General features: G+C 41.7%; 1 protein-coding gene across 2 annotated transcripts in view; it reads left to right on the top strand.

Annotated features, from left to right (window-relative positions):
- Positions 1–24065, top strand: part of LOC141106399 (membrane-spanning 4-domains subfamily A member 4D-like) — a 97081-nt gene that overhangs the window by 66325 nt on the left and 6691 nt on the right. The window contains exons 5-6 of one of the 2 annotated variants that reach the window (XM_073597160.1): positions 11173–11343; positions 14447–14566. In XM_073597160.1, the coding sequence (XP_073453261.1) occupies positions 11173–11343; positions 14447–14566 (291 nt within the window). The remainder of the gene's footprint in view (positions 1–11172; positions 11344–14446; positions 14567–24065) is intronic. The other variant, XM_073597161.1, reaches the window with a different exon arrangement.

The following is a 24065-nucleotide window of genomic DNA, read 5'->3' as shown; positions in this document are numbered from 1 at the left end:
TTCACTTAGGGGTGTACTCACTTTTGTTGCCAGTAGTTTAGACATTAATGGCTGTGTGTTGATTTATTTTGAGGGGACAGCAAATTCACACTGTTATACAAGCTGTACACTCACTACTTTACATTGTAGTAAAGTGTCATTTCACAGTGTTGTCACATGAAAAGATATAATAAAATATTTACAAAAATGTGAGGAGTGTACTCACTTTAGTGAGATACTGCACATGCTCAAAATGTGACACCTGGGAAAACAGAGTGCCTGATTGTAGGTATGATTGGAAACAATTTTTAATCTGTAAATAACGGAATAATTCTGATTGGGGAAGTCCATAAGTTTCACATAGAGTAGGAAAGGAGTGTATATAGATTTGTATCCGCATCTTCTTTAATCTAAATAGATTAGCTGCACTCCACGCATTAAAGGAATTAGGGGAAATCAAGGCAGGGTAAAGGGCTGGGTTTTTAATAAAAAGTGGTATATGGGGTGATTGAAGGCCGAGAGTGGTTTTGAATCTATCCCAGATGGATAAAGAGTGTTTTGTGATAGGATTGCAGATAGAGGTATGATCAACTGGACGTAACCATAACATATTAGCTACTGAGATAGGGTCACAGTCAACAGACTCAATTGCTACCCATACTAGAACTTATCAAAGACAAAATGTGCATAGAGAGTGCACATAGGGGTCGCCCCTTAGGACTTTAAAGGCAACAATGGAGTAATAAAGAGTAATTATATATAAAATGCACAGTAGTGCTATATTTATTAAATTTGTGGAAAAAATATATAAAAAAAAAAAAAATACAAATATAAATACAGTTAACAATATACATGTGCACATGTGTACATTTACAATACACATATCAAATTATAGAAAGTCGATATGTCAACCCAGTGCTTACACCCTGTAGCCTATATCTTAAAGGTCAAACGGATGATTATACAGCACATATCCCGACATGTTTCGGAAATTGGTATGTATTATTCCTTCATCAAGGGATTTACAGTTGGGTGATCAATCTTTATCTGCAATATAGATTTAAACATAGTAAAATAGCAGCATACTATGTGAGGCTACTACAGAATATTGATTACTTCAAAACTCTTTTGGAATATTTGGGCAGTTGTACTATGTCCTAATAGAAATTAGGACATAGCAAAACAAAGCAAAAAACAACCAAATGATATGGAATACAGGGTATTCCAGCTTGATTGTTCCAGCTGCATTCGGGATAAATTTATATACCCCCCTCTTTTTCTATTTTTTTTACTATGTAGACTTCTATCAGGTGCCTCTTGTGAATGTGTGTCAGCATTTAGCCCTGCACTCGAAGCTGCCCACCCCGCTTGTTTGTGGACTTTCCAGCCAGCCTGTTCCATATCATTTAGTTGTTTTTTGCTTTGTTTTGCTATGTTTAGCTGTGCCCCAGATAAATTACATAATTCTATGCTGAATAAGTCATAAGAAATGGGATGGCACTGAAATGGGCAGGACTCTAAAAAAGGTATAAGAATTTGGGTAAAATAGCCTTCTTGATTACATAAATTTTTCCTATTAAGGATAAGAAGATAGAGGACCATTGTGTTAACCAATTTATATTCAGCTAACTTCCCTCCATTACTGAAATAGGTTACCGAATTGTTATTTTAGCAGTAAGTTGGATTCCTAGGTATGGGAGTCAATGTGGTATCCATGCAAAGGGGAGTGAGTTTTTAGCAAGTTGAATTTCAGCAGGAGATAGGGAGATGTTGAGTGCAGTGGATTTTTGGTAATTAACTGTCAGACCTGAAATGTGTGAAAAACAGGAGATTAGGTGCTATGATATGGGGAGAAGTCATAAAGAGTAAGATATCATCAGCAAAAAGGCAGACTTTATGATGATATCCGCCTAATTCAATACCTTTAATGTTTTGGTCTGATCTAATCAATTGGGCAAGAGGCTCAATGATGAGAGCAAAAAAAAAGTGTGGAAAGGGCATCCTTGACAGGGTCCACTTCCAATAGGGAATAGGTCAGATTTAAAACCGGATATATGCTTTCAGTTTATCATATAGGGATGAAATCTACTTTTCAAAAATTGGGATTTTGACCACATTTCTTAGAGTGTACTTAAGATAGGACCATGAAACTGTGTCAAAAGCTTTTCTAATATTGAGGGTAAGAAAACATTCTGATAAACATCTAGATTTGGTTGCATGAGTAAGTAGTGAAGCTCTGCGAACATTGTCACCTGCTTGGCATAGGTGGATAAATCCAACTTGATCACTGTGAATAAGTTCATCTATCGCCTGATTTAAATGAGTTGCTAGTATTTTGGCTAAACGTTTTATGTCAAGATTAAGGAGCGAAATAGGATGATAATTTGTCCAGGAGGTTGTACTAGATTTAGGTTTAGATAACATAGAGATTATAGCCATTACAGATTCTGAATGAAAAGAGTGTCCCTTCAGCAGCTAATTAAATGCTTCAGTCAGAATATGAGTTAAAATATGAGAAAACTTCTTGTAATAAGAAGCTGAAAACCCATCTGGGCCAGGACACTTTTTAGGTTTTAAAGCTTTGATCGCCATACTAACTTCCGCTACAGAAATTGGGCACTCAAGTCTTTCACGATGAGTTTGGGAAAGTGTTGGAAGTGTGATAGGGGAAAAAAGGGCACCAGCAACTGTGTGATCAAATATATAGTTTGAAGAGTATAATTTAGCAAGATTTGAGCAAAAGGTGTGTAAAATTTTGACAGGATTACTTGTATAATTATCTTGATTTAGCTTAAGTCGCACAGATGTTGTGGGTTTATACAGTGAACGCAAGGTTCGAGCTAAAAGGGTATCAGGTTTGTTTGCCTTGAGATAATAGAGGTGTTGTGATTTGCATAAAAGATTATCTGCAGAGTCGGTAGGAAACAAGTCAAACTCTAAACGGGCCCTATCAAGTTTAGCTTTAGCGGAGGGGGAGGGAGAGTTTTAAAATGCGTTATGACAAGAATTAAAATAAGTTTCTAATTTTTATTGGAGGAGTTTGCGCTCACGTTTGAGAAATGATGCCTGTCGGATAAGGGCACCCCAGATTACAGGTTTATGGGCTTCCCAAAGAGTGAGTGGAGAAATATCTGGAGAAGAGTTATTAGTGAGATAGTCAGTGAGAGCGAGCTTGATATCTAATGAGTGGGATGGGTGAGTTAAAATCAAATTGTTTATACACCAGGATGTATCTCATGCTTTTGGGACAGGGGAGGAGATGGTAGTACAAACTGCACTATGATCAGACCAGGTAAAGGGTATAATGATCGAGGAAAGGACTTCTGGTGCCATACCTATATTTAGGAAAATATGATCAATCCTAGAGAATGATTTATGTGCATGAGAGTAGTAGGTAAAGCGTCTGCGAGCTGGGTTAAGCTCACGCCAGGAGTCAAACAAGTTATATTTAGAAAGAAGTTGTTGAAATGAAAGTTTAGAAGGAATGGAAGAGGGACAGGGTGGGGATTTATCTAAAAAGGGAGAGGACTTGGTTTAAATCTCCACATATTATCACAATACCTAATTTATGGGTATCAACTACATGGAAAAGATGGGAAAGAAAAAAGTTTGGTTGTTTATTAGGAGCATAATATGATACTATGGTTACCGTTACATCAGAAATGTGTCCAGTAAGTATGAGATAACGACCCTCTGGGTCTTTAATTTCAGACGTGGGTACAAATGGGGTTGTACGGTGGGAAGCTATAAGAACCCCTCGTTGTTTAATAGCTGCTGAGGCTGTAAATACTTGTGGATAAAAGGTACTAAAAAATAGGGGGGTGGCTCGAGCCGTAAAATGAGTCTCTTGTAGACAAACAATATGGCTTTTGGATGCAGCAAAACAGCGAAATGCCTTGGTACGTTTATGTGGTATATTAAGACCTTGGACATTTAAGGTCAAAACATTTAGGGGGGCCATGATAATGATGTTATGAACTGAATTACAGATGATTTAACAATATATAATGGGACTGCGACTACCGCAGGAAAAGAAGTAGGAAAGAAGGAAGAAGGACTATCTCTCGTAGAGCAAATGTATTTAAAATTTGCAATATGGTATAGAGAGCAAAGGACAAAACACAAGGGCGTACACAAGAGGCCAAAGTGCTACCGTCCGATACCCACATAATATTAATGGTGATCTGAGGGTAGCTAACTGGGGGCGCAAAGACTCCTCTAAAGGGAGCACTGCCAACAATAAAAATATAATACATATAGAAAGTTGATAACTACGTCCCTAAAAATGTCCAATGAAAGCCCAAGAGGGGGAGCATAAATATAAGTGTAAGGAGCAACCATGTAACATAAAGCATCAAATATAACAATAAAAAAAAATAGCATAAGGCTACGTAATAAAGTAAAGCTGGTCGCTGTGCCGGGACAAGGCCATCTAGAGCCCAAAACGACCATGCTTTGATTGCCCCTGGCGACTTCTATCACTTCCATTAGCCGCTGGTGTTTGCAGAGAGTGGGGGGCTAATCGACTTTGCGTGCTATTTTGGTTGAGAGGGCGTTCTAAAAGCTGCATGTCTTGTAAGAAAGACTAGAATTCTTCAGTAGAACGGCAGACATATTTAGACCCTTGGTGCGTGAAACAAATTGAAAATGGGAAACCCCATTGATATGCGATTTGATGTCGCTGTAGAATTTGGTGAAGAGGCTTTAAAACCTGTCTTTTAGAAATAGTGAGCAAGGAGAGGTCAGCAAATAGCGGATACACTGACCTTCCAGGTACATACTTATCGTTCACTCTAGCTGCAGCCAGGAGTGGTTCTTTGGTGCGAAAATAGTGAAATTTGGCGATTATATCGAGCGGCGGTCCATCAGGAAACGGGAAGTTTCGGTCTTTAAATGAGGTCATAGACATGGTGGAGATAGATTGAAAAAAAGTACACATTTATTGTCATAAAAATCATAAAACATGTCAATGACAGAAACCACATAGGTGAGAAAACATTGTAATAAATGTAATTTCATGTTTGTTCACACACACTATTGAAAGTGTGCGTGCAATACAGGCAACTAGGGTACATCCAGGTATAATAGCCACTTGCCCCGCAGTGGTCTGGATTGATCAGTAAATACATTCTAATGAGTTCATAATGGTACAAAAAGTATGTAAACAGCACTTGCAAATGAGACAGTGAGACCATAGTAAATTGCAAAATCAGATTTGAAGATAAGAAGTAGAGTAATCGGAGTGTGGGGAAACAACCCAGAATGCCCAAGGTGGATGGTTGAATGGGGGCTTGTATCTGCATCCCAAACAATGCCTGACGCGTTTCGTGTGTATCACACTCATCAGGGGTGGGTGCTGATAGTATATAGGGACTCACTATAATGAGGTATAATAAGTATGGAGCCGGGGCCAACCAATCTTTGCCGGGAGCTGAGGTGATGGAGCAGCGTGCTGGCAGGGCGTACATCCGAAACTTCCCCAAAACACAGAACACAAGTTGGGGGTATCTGTAGTAAGACTGGATATTGCACCAATGGTGGCTGCCAGAGGGAGTTAGTGTCTCTGCGCTGGAAAGGAATAGTAAGGTGGACTGCAGCATCAAACTTTGAATGACAACAGGGAGCTGCGTCTGGGGAAGCCAGATATAGCAGCCCTGCACACGTGCAAGCTGACTCCCACCAGCGTCACGCAAGCATGGCAAGAACGGGGAGGGGCTCCGACGTCGGCGGTGAACACCGCCCACGACAGACGCTTGTTTCCCCAGCTGTGCCGGCTCGGATGGTAAAGTCGCATGCTCAACGTGATGGCGCCAAGTGATGACGGCACACGAGAAACAGGTTGCGTGGCTCCGATGCTCTGTGAAACAGCCCTCCCCCCCACACACACCCATCCCCCGCCACCCGAAGGGGGCGGGAAGGAGGGTGAGGGGACGGGGGCACGCAGAGCGCATCGCAGCTCCCGGCAATAGACAGAAAAAGCCCAGGTCATACAAACCTCAATATGGAGACTCTAAACTAAAATGTCTGTGCTGAATCATCTCACAGACATAGAAAGAACATCTATGTCTCTAGAACACAAACCCGGACGTAGTAGATAAATGTCAAGGGTTTGATTATCTCACACCTGGGTGACAGGGAAAAAGAGGAGCTGTCAATCCAGTCTATAAGCCTCCATCCCTAATACGAGGAAACAATGGGGAAAGTGGTGGGACTTTATATGAGGTACATATAGAATGTGCCTCCATCCCTAATTTGAAGGAAATGGGAAGTTTGGGACTTTAAAAGAGGTCATAGACATGGTAGAGATAGATTGAAAAAAAGTACACATTTATTGTCATAAAAATCATAAAACATGTCAATGACAGAAACCACATAGGTTAAAAAACATTGTAATAAATGCTTGCGTGACGCTGGTGGGAGTCAGCATGCACGTGTGCAGGGCTTCTATATCTGGCTTCCCCAGGCGCAGCTCCCTGTTGTCATTTAACGTTTGATGCTGCAGTCCACCTTACTATTCCTTTCCAGCGCAGAGACACTAACTCCCTCTGGCAGCCACCATTGGTGCAATATCCAGTCTTACTACAGATACCTCCAACTTGTGTTCTGTGTTTTGGGGAAGTTTCGGATGTACGCCCTGCCAGCACGCTGCTCCATCACCTCAGCTCCCGGCAAAGATTGGTTGGCCCCGGCTCCATACTTATTATACCACATTATAGTGAGTCCCTATATACTATTAGCACCCGCCCCTGATGAGTGTGATACACACGAAACGCATTGGGCATTGTTTGGGATGCAGATACAAGCCCCCATTCAACCGTCCACCTTGGGCATTCTGGGTTGTTTCCCCACACCCCGATTACTCTACTTATCTTCAAATCTGATTTTGCAATTTACTATGGTCTCACTGTCTCATTTGCAAGTGCTGTTTACATACTTTTTGTACCATTATGAACTCATTAGAATGTATTTACTGATCAATCCAGACCACTGCGGGGCACGTGGCTACCATACCTGGATGTACCCTAGTTGCCTGTATTGCACACACACTTTCAATAGTGTGTGTGAACAAACATGAAATTACATTTATTACAATGTTTTCTCACCTATGTGGTTTCTGTCATTGACATGTTTTATGATTTTTATGACAATAAATGTGTACTTTTTTTCAATCTATCTCCACCATGTCTATGATCTCATTTAAAGTCCCAAACTTCCCGTTTCCTTCAAATTAGGGATGGAGGCACATTCTATATGTGCCTCATATAAAATCCCACCACTTTCCCCATTGTTTCTATGTTAGAACGCCGGGCCCTATTTTCATAATCCTCTAAATGGGATTGGAGGACTAAATTTTCCTCTTTGAGATTTTCAATTTCAGTCATATAGGCTAGTATGCTATTTTCCGGTTCATCAACCATCAACTCAAGGTTAGCAGTGCGTTGGCCCAATTCTCTGATTTCCCTAGTCAGACTGATCTGAAGTCTGTTTAAAGTGGTTGTAAACCCACGATCAAAAAAAAAAAAAACCTGCAAGACAAAGGCATAATGAGCTAGTATGCATAGCACACTAGCTCATTATGAATTACTTACCTTAGATTGAAGCCCCCGCAGCGGTCCTCGTACGCCGCTCCGGCCGGCGACATTGCTCCCGGAGTTACTTCCAGGCATCTCGGGCTCCGGCGCTGTGATGTCAGCACATGCAAATACAGCGAATATCTCCTAAACCATGCAGGTTTAGGCGATATCCGGGGTAGCTACAGGTAAACCTTATTATAGCATAATGTAGCAAAAAGTGGTTGTAAAGGGCTTAAAATCACTTTAAGGGCTTTGTGAAGCATTTTCTCTAATTGCCTCTGTCCAGTAGAAGGGTCTGTAGGTAGAAGACGTCAATTATGGTGCTTATGTTAATGAATCAGAGTCAGATTCCTCCTGTGTTACAGCTTTTACTTTAGAGCGCTGAGAGGGTTTTACAGAGCGTGAGGTAACAGGAGGAGAGCATTGAGCCGGTGACATTTTGATGGAAGCCTGAGCAAGCGCATATTTGAAATTTTTGGAGACCATTGGAGTACAGTGACCTCATTGTCATGTTCAAGGAACCAGCATTATCCTGCTGGAAGCTATCAGAAGATGGGTACACTGTAGTCATAAAGGGATGGACATGGTCAGCAACAATACTCAGGTAGGTTGAGGTGTAAGGACTGAGCCTCTTTTTGAGATTTGTTGTTAACAAGTTAAAAACATTTTTTTTTTTTTTGCTATAAAATGGCGGTTGTTGCAATACTTTCTGTCACACCGTATTTTTGGAAAAAATACACTTTTTTTTAACTAAAAAATAAGACAACAGTAAAGTTAGCCCAATTGTTTTTATATTGTGAAAGATAATGTTATGCCGAGTAAATTGATACCCAACATGTCAGGCTTCAAAATTGCGCCCGCTCGTGGAATGGTGACAAACTTTTACCCTTAAAAATCTCCATAGGTGACGTTTAAAAAAATTCTACAGGTTGTATGTTTTGAGTTACAGAGGAGGTCTAGAATTATTGCCCTCGCTCTTCCGATCACGGTGATACCTCACATGTATGGTTTGAACACCGTTTTCATATGCGGGCGCTACTCACGTATGCGATCACTTTTGCATGCAAGCTCGGCAGGATGGGGCGCGTTTAAAAAAAAAATTTTTCTTATTTATTTTACCTTTTATTTTATTTTTTTACACTGTTTTTTTTTTTTTTTAAATGTGTCATTTTTATTACTATTACAAGGGATGTAAACATCCCTTGTAATAGAAAAAAAGCATGACAGGACCTCTTAAATATGAGATCTGGGGTCAAAAGAAGGGCACCGGATAAAGGCGGGAGCGGGGGGGCCCTCTCCCACCACCGATAAAAGTGATCTCGCGGTGAATTGGAAAGTGGACCGCCGGACGAAGAAGAGGATACCGGGGTTATGGCAGTTAGCTGCTGCCATAACAATGATATTCCTCTTCAAAGTTAGAACATATATTGGCGTGCGGCGGTTCGTAAGTGGTTAAATGATGTACAAATGGTTCAGACTGGTGGTGGTGTAATGGTGTGGGGGATATTTTCCTGGCACACTTTGGGCCCCTTAGTACCAATTGAGCAAGGCAGGATGGATCCATGCTTTTATGTTGTTTATGCCAAATTCTGACCCTACCATTTGAATGTCGCAGCTGAATTTAAACATGTACAAACTGTAGCCTCAGTTTCCTGTTCTTAGCCGATAGGATTGGCGTCTGGTGTGGTCTTCTGCTGCTGTAGCCCATCTGCTTCAAGGTTCGATGTGTTGCGCATTCAGAGATGGTATTCTGCATACCTTGGTTGTAACGAGTGGTTATTTAAGTTACTGTTGCCTTTCTATCATCTGGAACCAGTCTGCCCATTCTCCTCTAAGCTCTGACATCAAAAAGGCATTCTCGTCCACACAACTGCCGCTCACTGGACATTTTCTCTTTTTCAGACCATTCTCTGTAAACCCCAGAGATGGTTGTGTGTGAAAATCCCAGTAGATCAGCAGTTTTTGAAATACTAAGACCAGCCCGTCTGGCACAAACAACCATACCACCTTCAAAGTTACAGTACTTAAATCCCTTTTATTCCCCATTCTGATCCTCAGTTTGAACTTCACCATGTCTAGTTGCCAAAATGCATTGAGTTGCTTCCATGTGATTGGCTGATTAGCAATTTGTGTTACCAAACAATTGAACAGGTGTTCCTAATAAAATGGTCCGGGAGTGTATATGTAAATATAACCAAATATCATTTATAATAGGGCTGTTACTGATTAAAATTTTCGTGTTCGATTAATTGATTTTTTTAAATCAATTAATCGACTAATTTTGATTAATTATAATGCACATACAGATCCAACTACTTTTAGCTGACGTCATGCGTAGCTCCTCCCCCGTACGCGTTACGTTCAATCAGAACTTTCTCAGCGAGGCGAGGCGGGGCTACGGTGTCACCCTACAGTCTATTTAAATAGCACCATTGTGCATCAGTGGAGAGCCAGAGACATCCATCACCTGCTGAGACAGCAAAGTGTCAGCTCTTTGGTTATCCAGCAATCAAGAAACATTTATGATGAGGGCACTTTTTTTCCAATCAATGTCAGTTCATCGTCAAACTGACTTACCGCCAGGAAAGCCCTCAGATTTGTGGATTTTCATAGCAAAGTCCAAGATTTACATAGATGTTTATCTGAATACTTTGACCAGTGAGATCAATCAAATCGTTAGGATCTGTCTTCCTCAATTTATGATTTCACGGACATTGATGTCACAGGACTCCTCCCCCTTCCCTTCGTTAGCAGACGGAGGCACTTGGGGAAGGGGGGAGGAGTCTGGTGATGTCGCCGGATCTCCGACGGAACTCCCTGAAGACCCGGAAGCCGGCGGAGAGGTGAGTACCTATCAAAAGATTTTTGATCGATCAAAAAAATTAATGATTAATCGAGGAATTAATCTTTATTTTCCCAGCCCTCATTTATAAATAAGTATAATAAATAAGTCCACTATGATGAATAGTGATGGAAATAAACAATTGTTCCATCCATTAGTATGTGAACTTTCTTCACCAAACATCCAAAGGTTTACACCAACAATCGTGCACTTTCTTCCACCAAAAGTGAGACTAGGCACTCATCGCATGAACGTGCTGCCAAAGAATGAAGCAGCAATACGAGCTCAATCTGAGATCCCCGGATCAATCCACTCAGTGGGTCTGGCAACTTTTAAATCCTCTTCTCTCATTGGGGGCAGTATATGCACTAAGCACTCACAAGACCCATCAAACGCTGCCACTGACCCGACCGGCGTGGCGGCTCGATGTCACGCTCTATTCTCCGCCCAACACCTTTCCCGCACCTGCTCATCCTCAGGGACCTCCCACACTGACAATGCTGCTGTCCAAAGGCATCTCTGTTCCTTCATCCAGAGTGTAGGCTCTCTAAAATAAAAAGTGTGTTCCTGGTTAGATCATCAGGTGAAAACACAGGAGGGAAATTACAAAAAAAAGAAAACAAAAGCAGCCACCACATCTAATGATTGGTAAACTGTGATATATTACATGTTTGGTTTCGGGTTTAATACCACTTTAACATTTTGTAAATGTTATAAATAAGACTGTTTATGGTATTGTTGTATCATTGATTTATTCTTCCTGATTTCACTTTACAGATCAAAGGCTCTCTGTCTCTGAACATCATTAGCTCCATTTTCAGTATGGTAGCTGTGATCCTAAATATTGCCGATTTGGCAACCCTGCGGTGCTACAGTTACGGTTACTATGGCGATAGTGGGTACAATTATAATTACTATGAAGCTCAGAGGCTATGCCAACAGAAACTTGTAAGTCTTATTCTGGTCATTATATAAAACACTTGATATTCTAGTTATATATGTTTAATTTCTTTAATACATTAATCACTAAAAATATGTATACTGATTCAAATAATATCATATATACTATAAAAAGGGGCAAGATTGGATATCATACGAATAATATAAAATCTTAATGCAGTTTTTCTTCGTTTCTGTTATGACATTTTTCCAAGCTGTATTCTGCTACATATCTTTGGTGAAAATAACCCAAATCAGTGTATATTATTTAGCCTGTAGGAAAGTTATCCAGTATATACAATAGCTTATAGACTCTATACCTGAAAATCGATCAATCCTGATGTACCGACTCATTTCTTGAGGCCTGAAAATGCCAGGAAAGTACAAATATCCCCCAAACGACCCCTTTTTGGAATGTAGACAACCCAAGGTATTTAATAAGATGCATGGGGAGTTTTTTTGAAGTTGTATTTTTTTTTGTCACAATTTTTTGGATAATGAAGAAATTTATTTATTTTTTACATTTTTATTACTGTCAGCAGTGCAGTACAGCATCATCATAAAACTGGTGTGGCCGTGATCAGGGACACTGACTGGGGACAGTATAAGTAAAAGAAGAAAATATTATATATTTTTTTAATTTTTTAAAATATTTTCTTCTTTTTTATTACATTCCTTTTCTTTTTATAAATACAGTGACCAGAGCAATTTAGTGTTACCATAGTAACACTGTACTACTCTGGGGAGGTGATCAGGATTTTTTTTTTACAAATATGATTGCTTATAACTGAATTTTACAGTTATAAATCAACCATTTTTTCTGAATAAAAACGATTCATTCAGTGTTTACTATTGTGATTAGCTGTGATTGGCCACAGCTAATCCCATGGTACAGATGGGCTGTGACTAGCCCTGCTTGTACCATTTGATCACTGTGACCAATCACGGAGCTCATCACAATAGTACACATGAATCAAAGCCTTTCATTGTGTACAATGTGATCTTCTGTGATTGGCCACAGCGATCCCATGGTACTGGCAGCAGGCCGATAAACTGATCTGTCATCCGCTGTGTCCGGTGGACACAGCGGGTGACAGATCGTGCCAGAGCGTGGCCTGTGAGGCACACACGAGGTGCGATTATGAGAGGACATCATATGATGTCCTCCCAGGATAATAGGGATCCCTAAAAAATATAAAAAGTAAAAAGAAAGAACTCTGCGTTATGAGTGAAACTTAAAAAATATAACAAAAAGCTGCTCCCCTCAAAGTGCTTGGTGAGCAGACTTTGAGCTTGTGGGGGGTGTATAAAAATAATGGGGCGCTAATAGTTGAGGAGTGTGACAGTAAAATACCAGTGATCAATATTTCATGGTCATTATAAACAATACTGTACAAAATAAATCATATTAAATAGCTACATATAGTGAATATAATAAACTGTTCATCAGTTAACAGCCAGTATTGTGCTCATAGCAGATATATTAAACACCTTCCTGCAAATAAGTCAGTCTCACACTATTAGTCAACGTGTGGTTTATCTGATCTGCTACACTCACACTATTATCTAATGTGTGGTTTGACTTATATTAAACACCTTCCTGCAAATAAGTCAAACCACACATTAGATAATAGTGTGAGTGTAGCAGATCAGATAAACCACACGTTGACTAATAGTGTGAGACTGACTTATTTGCAGGAAGGTGTTTAATATATCTGCTATGAGCACAATACTGGCTGTTAACTGATGAACAGTTTATTATATTCACTATATGTAGCTATTTAATATGATTTATTTTGTACAGTATTGTTTATAATGACCATGAAATATTGATCACTGGTATTTTACTGTCACATTTAGAAACTATTAGCGCCCCCTTATTTTTATACACCCCCCCCACAATAGGGATCCCGCCTGGCCATCATATAATGCCCTGTAAACACGATCGGACATTGATCGGACATTCTGACAACAAAATCCATGGATTTTTTCCGACGGATGTTGGCTCAAACTTGTCTTGCATACACACGGTTGCACAAAGTTGTCGGAAAATCCAATCGTTCTGAACGCGGTGACGTAAAACATGTACGTCGGGACTATAAACGAGACAGTAGCCAATAGCTTTCGTCATGCGTGGCACTTTGTGCGTCGGATTTGTGTACACATGATCGGAATTTAACCAATCGGATTTTTTTGTCGGAAAATTTTATAGCCTGCTCTCAAACTTTGTGTGTCGGAAATTCCGACAGAAAAAGTCTGATGGAGCCCACACACGATTGGAACTTCCGACAACACAATACGATCGCACTTTTTCCGTCGGAAAATCCGACCGTGTGTACAGGGCATTACAGTAGGCCGGATATGAAGGGATTACATGTTAGGCATCATCTCCATACAGAATATAAAGGAAAGAGAGGAAGCCTCCAATATTAAACATGTCAACCACAATAGGAAACACACTCACTTGTATTATCTGGGTCACAGACTAATTTCCAGCATTTTTAGCTGAAGAATTCTGGCATCAGGCTCCGGGCATCTCTTGGCTTCACCCTACGCGTTTCCCCAACAAAGCCACGTCGGCTAGTGGCTTAGAAAACAGCAGTCATATTTAATGTCTATACACCCAAAACACACCATAAAACATTCCATAAGCTCCTTATGAATAAACTTCAACCTTACCACAGAGAATGCCTAATCTTATGCAGGCATTTTCAATGAAGTTATTAATACCACATTTGCAGAAAAGGGACTACCACTCTCTCTTCCTTCCTTCACTCTGCAGATCTTTTTGATCCTTGGCGGTGCCTACATGTTACAGAAACAGACTATATAGTCTATTTGAGGACAGGTGAGATATTAGGGGTCTTCTAGACTCCTGAATTCTCATTAAAGAGAACAAACCTAATCTTCAGACCTAACAAACAAAAAACATAAAAACAGCTGTGGCTGTAAAAGGGCTAAAGGGACCAAAACCCAAATAACAGGGAAAGTGAACCTAACATCCAGGACACATCCCAGCATCCTGTATAATAGACATATACTGCATATATTAAACTAAAAGATTCCCCATAAGAATCATTCGCTGACTTACTATTTTTAATTTTGTTTACAGAATGGTGCTTATGCGGTTATTTCTCTACTACTTGTGATAAATTTGCTGCTCTTCTGTGTCACCATTTCCACCTCTGTTTTTGAATGCCGGTCTCTCTCAAAAGTACAAAGTGTCACCCAGGTAAGAGACGTATGGGATTACTGTAAAAAGGACGTCAGGTCAAGGGACCAGCAAAGTCTATCACCCACCAGCTTTGGGAAACCCTTTGCTTTGAGATCCTTGTCCCAGCTCTCCCCTGTGGCCTTAACTAGGATTGTGTTTAGGCATCACCCTACTTGAGGCAGAGGTCTGTTTGCAGTGTGGCAAAAAGGATCCCCCATCACAGTACTGCTAACAAAAATGACATATTTACCAGAATGGGGCCATACCATAACCACAAGCCAAACACTAGGCATTCAGGTGTCAGGAAAAGAAAACGGAATTCGGGAGGTTACAGTGTTCCCTACTGAATGCCTTTCAGTTGCACCTGCATCGCTCTGAAAGGGACTCACTACTGATCTCTCTTTAAAGACTGACACAGGTGTAAAATGAGCCCTAAGAATGGATTTCTTCTCACTTTGGAAAGATTTCATCCTACTTCCTATCAGTGGCGGCCCATAATGCAGGGGCACCGCCCTCCCCCCATCCATGCGTTCGGCCCCCTAATCTACATGCGGGGCGCCAAATGCATGGATTCCAATGGGGTTTTTTTTTAAGCTCGCGATTAAAGCCAGAGGCTCTAATAGGCTTCAAAAAAGAGTGGGCTCGGGGCATAGAGAACTGCGCTCCGAGCCCACCCAGTTGTGTGACCATAGGGGATGAATATTTGCTAATGTCATACTGATTCTCCTCCCGGCCAATCAGAAAGCGTGTCCTGAGGCCTCAGGACCCGAACTGAGAGGTGATACGATTGGCCGCCTAGGAGGAGGAGGGAGGAGATGCATGGCACACAGAGGAAAGGAGGGAGGAGATGCATGGCGTGATGCAGGGAAGGAGGAGATGCAGAGGAAGCTGCCACCTGGAGCAGTGCTGCCTGTGACCTAAAAGGGGTAAGTGCTAGGCATGGGTGACCCGACCGACTGGGGGGGTGTGGCGCCCCCCCCTAAAAAATACACCACTAGCCGCCACTGCTTCCTATTGCATCTGCAGGAAGTGGAGCAAAATCTCCCCACTAGGCCATACAATAAGAGAAAAATAACCTGACAAGGGTTTTAAGGCTTCTCTACTCTATTCAAAACATTTAAGAGTTTGGGCTATACTTACACTGTAAGGGTGGACCTGTATTTAAAGTGTAACCAGAGGTTAAGCTTTTTTTAAATCTAAATGTGCTGAGGGATTACAACCAATACCAGGTTTTTATTGCAAAATTTTGAGTTGCTACCAGAACAGGAATAGAGGGGAAATTTTCCAATGATAACATTTGCTCCCATGACAGCTGTCTAAGAGAGGATTTCCCTGACATTGGAATTATATTCTTTCACTTTCTACTGAGTCTACAGGAAGTGAAGGAAAATCTCCTGAGACACAGATGGTTAAAAAAAAAAAACTGGCAGTGATTTTAACCCTTACTCTACATGCTCTTTCGAATATGATTTTTTTTTAAACTTCTGAATATTTATGGGAGTCGGACCAATCCACAGGCTGTAGGCTTGGCAGGGAGGTCACACAGGCTCATAATTATTGAGGTCAAACAAATGGCCACTGTCCCCACCTATAACTGGACTTCACAGCAAGGAGCACACGGACAACCAAAGAAAATTCCCAGCTTACCAACCAGTCTGCAACCAACTGAATTATCCTGTCTACCAGTTTGCATTAAAAACAGGGGTTTAGTTTGCACACATTTGCAAATACATGCCTAAGCTGCAGAGCCACTTCACGGTACCCCAGTATTATCTGCAGTCCTAATTCTATAAATTTGTGAGAGCCTCCATAGTGGAAGCACATGTATAATAATGGATAGATAGAGGGCAGGTAAGCCTGGAGGGGCCCAGCCCTCCTTAACAACTTCAATACCGGGCACTTTTACCCCTCTCCTGTCCAGGCCAATTTTCAGCGCTGCTGACAATTGCGCGGTCATGCAACACTGTACCCATAAGGAATTGTTATCATTTTTATCACACAGAGCTTTCTTTTGGTGATATTTAATCATCACTGGGTTTTTATTTTTTTGCTAAATAAACAAAAAAAGACCAGAAACTTATAACTGAAAAAAAATGTGTTTTTCTTTGTTTCTAACATTTTGCAAATGAATAACCTTTCTTCATAAATGTACGTCAAAATGTATTCTACTACATTTCCTTGGTGAAAATAACCCAAATCAGTGTTTAATATTTATTCTGTAGGAAGGTCCAGAAACGATGATATATAGGTGAAAATCATTTAAACCTGATGTATTGATGGCCTATCTCATTCCTTGAGGCCTGAAAATGCCAGAAAAGTACAATTGTCCCCTCAAATGCCACCTTTTTGGAAAATAGACAGTCCAAGGTCTTTAGTAAGAGGCATGGCAATTTTTTTTTTTACATACTGTTACCAGCGCCTTCTGAGAGGACATCATATGATGTCCACTCAGAAGGACAAAAGGCCCGGCCATCCATCAATCTGCTATAGGCCAGATGGGAAGGTGTTAAAGGCACAGGAGCGAACTGGACACCCAGCATATAGCACAATGGCAGTAATGGTGTCCAGTGCATCACTTCACCTGTATTTTAACAGTACAACCAGCCTGTGCTATATGCTGACTGTCCAATGTGCCCCTGTGCCTTTAAGTAGGGGTGGGCTCCCTCCAGGCTTACCTGCCCTTTATCTATCAATTTTTATACATGTGCTTCTACTATGGAGGCTCTCACAAATTGGGACTGCAGATAATACTGAGGTGCCATGAAGTGGCAAATGTGTGCAAACTAAATCCCTGTTTTAGATGCAAACTGTTAGACAGGATAATTTGGTTGTTTTCAGGCTGGTTGGTAAGTTGAGCTGGGAATTCTTTTGATCTTGTTTGCCATAAATATTGAGGAGCCTGCCCAGTAAGGGGAGTCAGGTGGAAGATGGAGTGAGGAAGCTGTGCCGTTTAGCCTGGGAGGAGACCCCGGGGTGGAGGGGCTCTGCCTCCAGGCTGGGAGCTGAGAAGGACAGAGGGAACAGTGTAAAAATGTAGAGAGGGTGTAAAAACCTTCTCTTCTCAGACACGTGTTATGTCAACAGTGTCTTAGGTGTTTTGTTCAAAAGTTCAGTAGACAGACTGTCTTAAAACAAAGTGTGAATTTATTTGGTCACACTTGGCAACAACTTGAAAATATATACAAAGTTAAATTCTTCTTACAGCTTGATGTAGTAAAACAAAAGATAATAGGAACAAAAACTTATATCAAGAGAGTTCAAGAGATGTTTCAGCTCTTGTCTGTGCTTCTCTATGTCAGAGAGGTGTCTGCTCTAGCAGCTGTTTGTGACGTAGGCTGTGTATAGGCGTAATGTAAACAAAATGTCTTCTTCAGTGTAAGGATGCGTGTGTCCTTCTTCTTTGTGTGTGAAAAAGTAGTGAAGTCCTTCTGTGTGTGTGAGTGAAGGACATGTGTTGTGTGTGTGGTGTGTCGTGTGTGTGTGAAGTGTGTCGTGCGACCTGAAGTGAAGTGTCACTCTGTTTTTATACTATTTCAAATCTACTAGTCAGCAGACTATAGCCATAGCCATATACGGCTAGAACTAAAAATGAAATGATCATATTCGTGATTATTCTAAATATTCTCTTTGCCAACAGCTGATACGTCTCTTAAGCTTCTTTGATTGTCAGTAACACACAACAGATTCTTATAAAAAACTCAGGGTGAATGACCTTTCCAAATGGCCGAATTCTTGTAATGGATATCCTTTAAGCTACAGAAATGCAATTCTGTACCAAACCTTACAAATGCATATTAAACTATAATTGGATACATATAAATATATATATTACTTCACACAAACTCAATCTAGCTAACTAATTAAATAACTATATCAAATAACTAACTATATTATAGATAATATATGTTTTTAATTTTAAAAAGATCTTTACAATAAAGTCTATGACAAATACTCTGAGTATATTCTTATCTGTGAAACCACTGACATACTGACCTTTATTCATTAACTCTGTACATGGAGAACAACTGGTACAAAAATGACATGCACACAACCTAGCTATTTCAAGATTCGTCTTATGCTGAGCTGAGTGAGCTTTTTCAATGTCAAAGCATAAAAGGGAACTCAGACTGCATACTTACAGATCTTGATTATAAAGCCAAATGAATATAATTATTCTACAACAGCAATACCCTGCTCATTTTCTTGTTCTTCAAGTCGGGCATCCCATAATCCCTTATCCCTATCCAAGTTTACTATCCCTAATAAATACTAAAAACCAAGTCCATGGACTGTTTCTTGTCTCTGCCTGAAAGTAAGAAAATACATGTTGCCTGGCTGTGTGGGCTATAGGGGGACCCAATACGTAGTGGCTCCTAAGGGGGTAACGCTACATCTACATGCAATTACTGTTGGCGACTATAGCCTTCCGTTAGTGTTTGGAACGCATGCTGAAAACCAGTCAAAGTTGAGCTCCAAAAGCTGTAATGGGCAAATACAGCCCCAGCTCTTTAAATTGTATATGCACCAATGTCCAGGCTGTGCTACACCGCATAATGATGAAGAGGTTGAGGAAATGAGGAAGCCGCTGTGGACTGTGTATATTGTGAATTCATCAATTCAACCAAAAATCTCATTAATACAATCCTTCCATAGCCCATACAACATGGATTATGTGAATAAACTTGTTTATGTGCATTAATCTTGTGCATAAACGTCACCAAGTAATCCACTACAAATATGTGAAAGATCAAAAACATTCAGAAAATGTATGCCATGATGACATTCATATTTCACCCCAACAAAAAGTCTCCTTTGAATTGATCCACTCTCTGCAAAAAAAGGTCTTCCATATTTCTTGTCCCATAGAGGACAATGGTGAAATATAAGCCTTGCATATGCAAGTAGATGTGATGGAGAACAATACTGCTAGTTGCTGGCATGGCTGTTATGGCTTCAACGCTTGTATGGTGAATTTCTCAAACGGATTCGAAAGCATGTGTACATGTGAATTAAAATGGAGCCATACAAGGGGTGTTGTCATGAACATAGCGTTGCGCCACATGTGAAGGCACAATGCACATAACACTGCAACGCACATTGACGTCAAGACATATGCACTACATGTGGCCCCATAATATATACAAGACAAAAGGAAGAAAACCAAATAGAAGGCCAAACGAAAGCCAACTAAGTTGTCACGATACAGTCATTGGAATTGAACTAATAGACAAAAAACAATATAGAAATGACTGAAAACAAGTTGGCAATTTTTCCACAAATAACCCCCTCTCCCTCCTTATTCCAAAATTTCAGGAGCAAATCTAAGAATCCAAAATACAGGCAAAATTATTTGAATTATTTAGGCCCAGAAAATTATGGGCCCTTAATTTATAGATCCACCTGCTCTCCAATCTCAAAAGATATTTAACAAATTCACACCTTTCGCTCCTATGGTTCCATCCAGAACCCAGAAAAGGGGGATTCCATGTTATCATTATGATTGTATAAAGCATGGCGGGCTAAAGGTGATTGGATATTTTCTTAACATATGTCTGGGACATGGTCTGAAATTCTCACTTAAAATGGACATTTTGTTTTCTGCCAAAATGGCCTTCGCAAACCATGAAGGAGGAGATAAATAACTCCCTGTGTGTTACAATTAGCAAAATTTGTCAGCGTATACCTATTTGCAAGTTGAACAAGCCCCATGCTTATAGGTGCCCTTAGTTCGGCAGCATAATTGGTGATTGCTACAAAAGTGACTCTAGACTAATTGATCCCCTATTAAGTGTGGATATATATGTAATAGATGGTAAGATAAAGGTGTCACAAGTTCAGATATGTACTAAATGGATCAGAAGATTGGCACAAAATGTTGAAATCCATAAAAGAGGTTTATTCCAAGCATGTAGTAAACTTAATAGCCAACACATTTTAGGGGCCTCGTTGTGCTCCCTTCATCAGGACTTAAAAGAATGACTGCAGATAAAATCTAAAAATGTTTATTAAAGAGTCTCAGTCCTCTTCAGCAGCTGGTACATGTTGCATCCCATGATCCAACTATTACTTTACATCCCAAAGTGGAAGGGTCCCTAGTGTACAAAAGCAGCCCACATATCTCCTAGATGCCCAGTTAAGACAGTAACAGTATAGTTTTGATAAAACCAATCATTTGTAGCAACTAACATCCACCTAAGGTTCCAGCACCAAAAAAATTGTTTAGATAAGCAGTAACTGGATCTTCAGTGGCGTAGCTAGGGGGGTTGCAGGGGTTGCAATGGCGACCCCGCCCCTGCTTTGGGAGGCCCGTGTGGCTCATAGAGAGAGGCTCTCAGATCTCCTCACCAAGTCACTGACAAAGGGCATCAGCTTCTTCTCATCGGTCGCCTTATGGTCTCCTCTGGTTACCCCATGGTCCAGCACCCCCCCCTGCATGCTGGGGGCTGCAGTCCACTGTCCATTCAGTGTTGTAGGGCCGTGCTTCTTTAGGACTACATAGCCTACGGTGATCCTCTCCAGCTCCTCTGTAATTGGTTCATTCTTTCCCCCTGCCAATGAGGAAACAGGGGAAAGGAGCAGAACAGTCGGCTGCCCTTGCTGCGCCACCCACACCGGCATGGCAGCACAGAGAAGAGAGGGAGAGGGGAAATCCCCGGCAGCTGCTGTAGTTCTGTGTGTGTCAGTTCCGCTGCCTGTGTGACCGGTGGCAGCAGTGGCTGGCTGGATGAGCAGGGGAATCGGCATGTGTTTGTGTGATTGTGTTTGAGTGTGATTGTGTAAGTGTGTGAGTGATTGTAATTTTTTTGTGATTGTGATTTTTAGGAACAAAGAACACAAAAGGAAAAATGGGTATGCTTTAAGAGCATATTAAATAAGGACATTAGCCAGTGCATCCCAATGGGAAATAAATTTAAAAGAGCTAATAAAAGTCCTGGGTGGCTTAACTCCAACGTAAAAATGCATATAAAAGCAAAGGAGAAGGCCTTAAAAAAATACAAGACTGATGCCTTGTACACACGGTCGGATTTTCCGATGGTAAATGTGTGATAGGACCTTGTTGTCGGAAATTCTGACGGTGTGTAGGCTCCATCACACATTTTGCATCGGATTTTCCGACACACAAAGTTTGAGAGCAGGATATAAAATTTTCCGACAACAAAATCCGTTGTCGGAAATTCCGATCGTGTGTACACAAACGGACAAAGTGTGTCGTGTGTCCGACGGACAAAGTGCCATGCATGCTCAAAATAAATAAAGAGATGAAATATATTGGCCACTGCCCCGTTTATAGTCCCGACGTACCTGTTTTACGTCACCGCGTTTAGAACGATCGGATTTTCCAACAACTTTGTGTGACCGTGTGTATGCAAGACAAGTTTGAGCCAACATCCGTCTGTAAAAATCCTAGGATTTCGTTGTCGGAATGTCCGAACAATGTCCGACCGTGTGTACAGGGCATGAGAGATCATCATCAACATTCCAGCATTTCAAAGAATGCAACAAGAAATGTAAGGGTGCATTCAGGCAGCTAAGATAGAACACGAAAGGCACATAGTGGAGGAGGGTATAAAAAATCCCAAGAAATTCTTTAAGTAAATAAATAGTAACCAGATTCCCTTCATCATTCTTTATGGGACCAATATGATCTGACCTCTATTTTTTTACTAAGGATGGAGAGATGGCGAAGGTATTGAATTTATTCTTCTCCTCAGTCTTCACGAGAGAAATGGGGGGCTTCAGTAACCAAAACTGCAATGTTTATCCTCCTGACACGTCACAGGAAGCACCCTCATGGCTAACAGAGGACAGAATTAGAAATAGACTTGAAAAACTTAACATTAATATGTCACCGGGACCAGATGGCTTGCACCCCGAGGGTCCTTAAGGAACTCAGTCAAGTAATTGCCAGACCATTGTTCCTAATTTTTACGAACAGTCTACTGACTGGAATGGTACCAGATGATTGGAGAAAAGCCAATGTAGCGCCAATATTTAAAAAAGGGCCAAGATACATCTCTGGGAATTACAGACCAGTTAGCCTAACATCAATTGTATGCAAGCTCTTGGAGGGGATGATAAGGGACTATATACAAGATTTTAGTAATGACAATGGTATCATTAGCAGTAATCAGCATGGATTCATGAAGAATCGTTCTTGCCAAACCAATCCATTAACCTTTCATGAGGTAGTGAGTTGCCATCTAGATAAAGGAAGGCCCGTAGATGTGGTTTATCTGGATTTTGCAATAGCATTTGATACAGTTCCCCATAAACCTTTACTGTACAAAGTAAAGGTCCGTTGGCATGGACCATAGAGTGAGTACATGTATTGAAAAGTGGTTACAGGGGCGAGTTCAGAGGGTAGTGATAAAAGAGTACTCAGAATGGTGAGGGGTGGGTAGTGGGGTTCCCCAGGGTTCTTTCCTGGAACCAATCCTATTTAATTTATTCATAAACGACCTGGCGGAAGCAGTGGCGGAACTATAGGGGTCGCTGCAGTCGCACTTGCGACTGGGCCCTGCCATTCTGCCGCTGTGGGGGGGCCCAAGACCCGGCATCTCCCCCTGCACCTTTGGTTTGCCATTTGGAATGCAGTGGGGGGAGGTGGGAGGCAGCAATCGGCAGCTCTATTGTTCCTGTGGGCGGTGGGATCTCCCTGCAGCTTGTAGTTCTTCCCAGTGTCAGTGTATACAGTGGAGAGAAGAGGGGAGGGGCCTCTGACCCAAGCAGGTATCAGTTTCACTTTCAGTGAGTTGCTCTGCTTGTACACTGCTGATACATGCCCGGGTCAGAGGTCCCTACCCTCTCCACTGTATACACTCAGGAGAAGAACTACAAGCCACATGGAGATTCCCCTGCCTGTGGACACCATAGAGCTGCTGATCGCCGCCTCCCACCTCCACCAGCCAGGTACATGGGGAACCTCTTGAAGGAGGGGGGGTCAGCAGTCTGGGGACCCTGATGTAGGGGGGGCTCTCTGGGGACCCTGATGTAAGGGGGGCTCTCTGGGGACCCTGATGTATGGGGGGCTCTCTGGGTACCCTGATGTTAGGAGGGGGCTCTCTGGGGACCCTGATGTATGGGGGGGCTCTCTGGGGACCCTGATGTATGGGGGGGCTTTCTGGGGACCCTGATGTAAGGAGGGGGCTCTCTGGGGACCCTGACGTAAGGAGGGGGCTGTCTGGGGACCCTGATGTAAGGAGGGGGCTGTCTGGGGACCCTGATGCATGGGGGGGCTCTCTGGGGACCCTGATGTATGGGGGGCTCTCAGGGGACCCTGATGTAAGGAGGGGGCTCTCTGGGGACCCTGATGTAAGGGGAGGCTCTCTGGGGACCCTGATGTAAGCAGGGGCTCTCTGGGGACCCTGATGTAAGCAGGGGCTCTCTGGGGACCCTGATGTAAGGGGAGGCTCTCTGGGGAACCTGATGTAAGGAGGGGCTCTCTGGGGACCCTGATGTAAGGAGGGTCTCTCTGGGGACCCTGATGTAAGGAGGGGCTCTCTGGGGACCCTGATGT

The sequence above is a fragment of the Aquarana catesbeiana genome, linkage group LG08 (genome assembly GCF_042186555.1).
Source record: "Aquarana catesbeiana isolate 2022-GZ linkage group LG08, ASM4218655v1, whole genome shotgun sequence".
Lineage (NCBI taxonomy): Eukaryota > Metazoa > Chordata > Amphibia > Anura > Ranidae > Aquarana > Aquarana catesbeiana.
The sequence above is the reverse complement of the archived record's forward strand: the minus strand, read 5'-3'. Positions and strand labels throughout refer to the sequence as shown.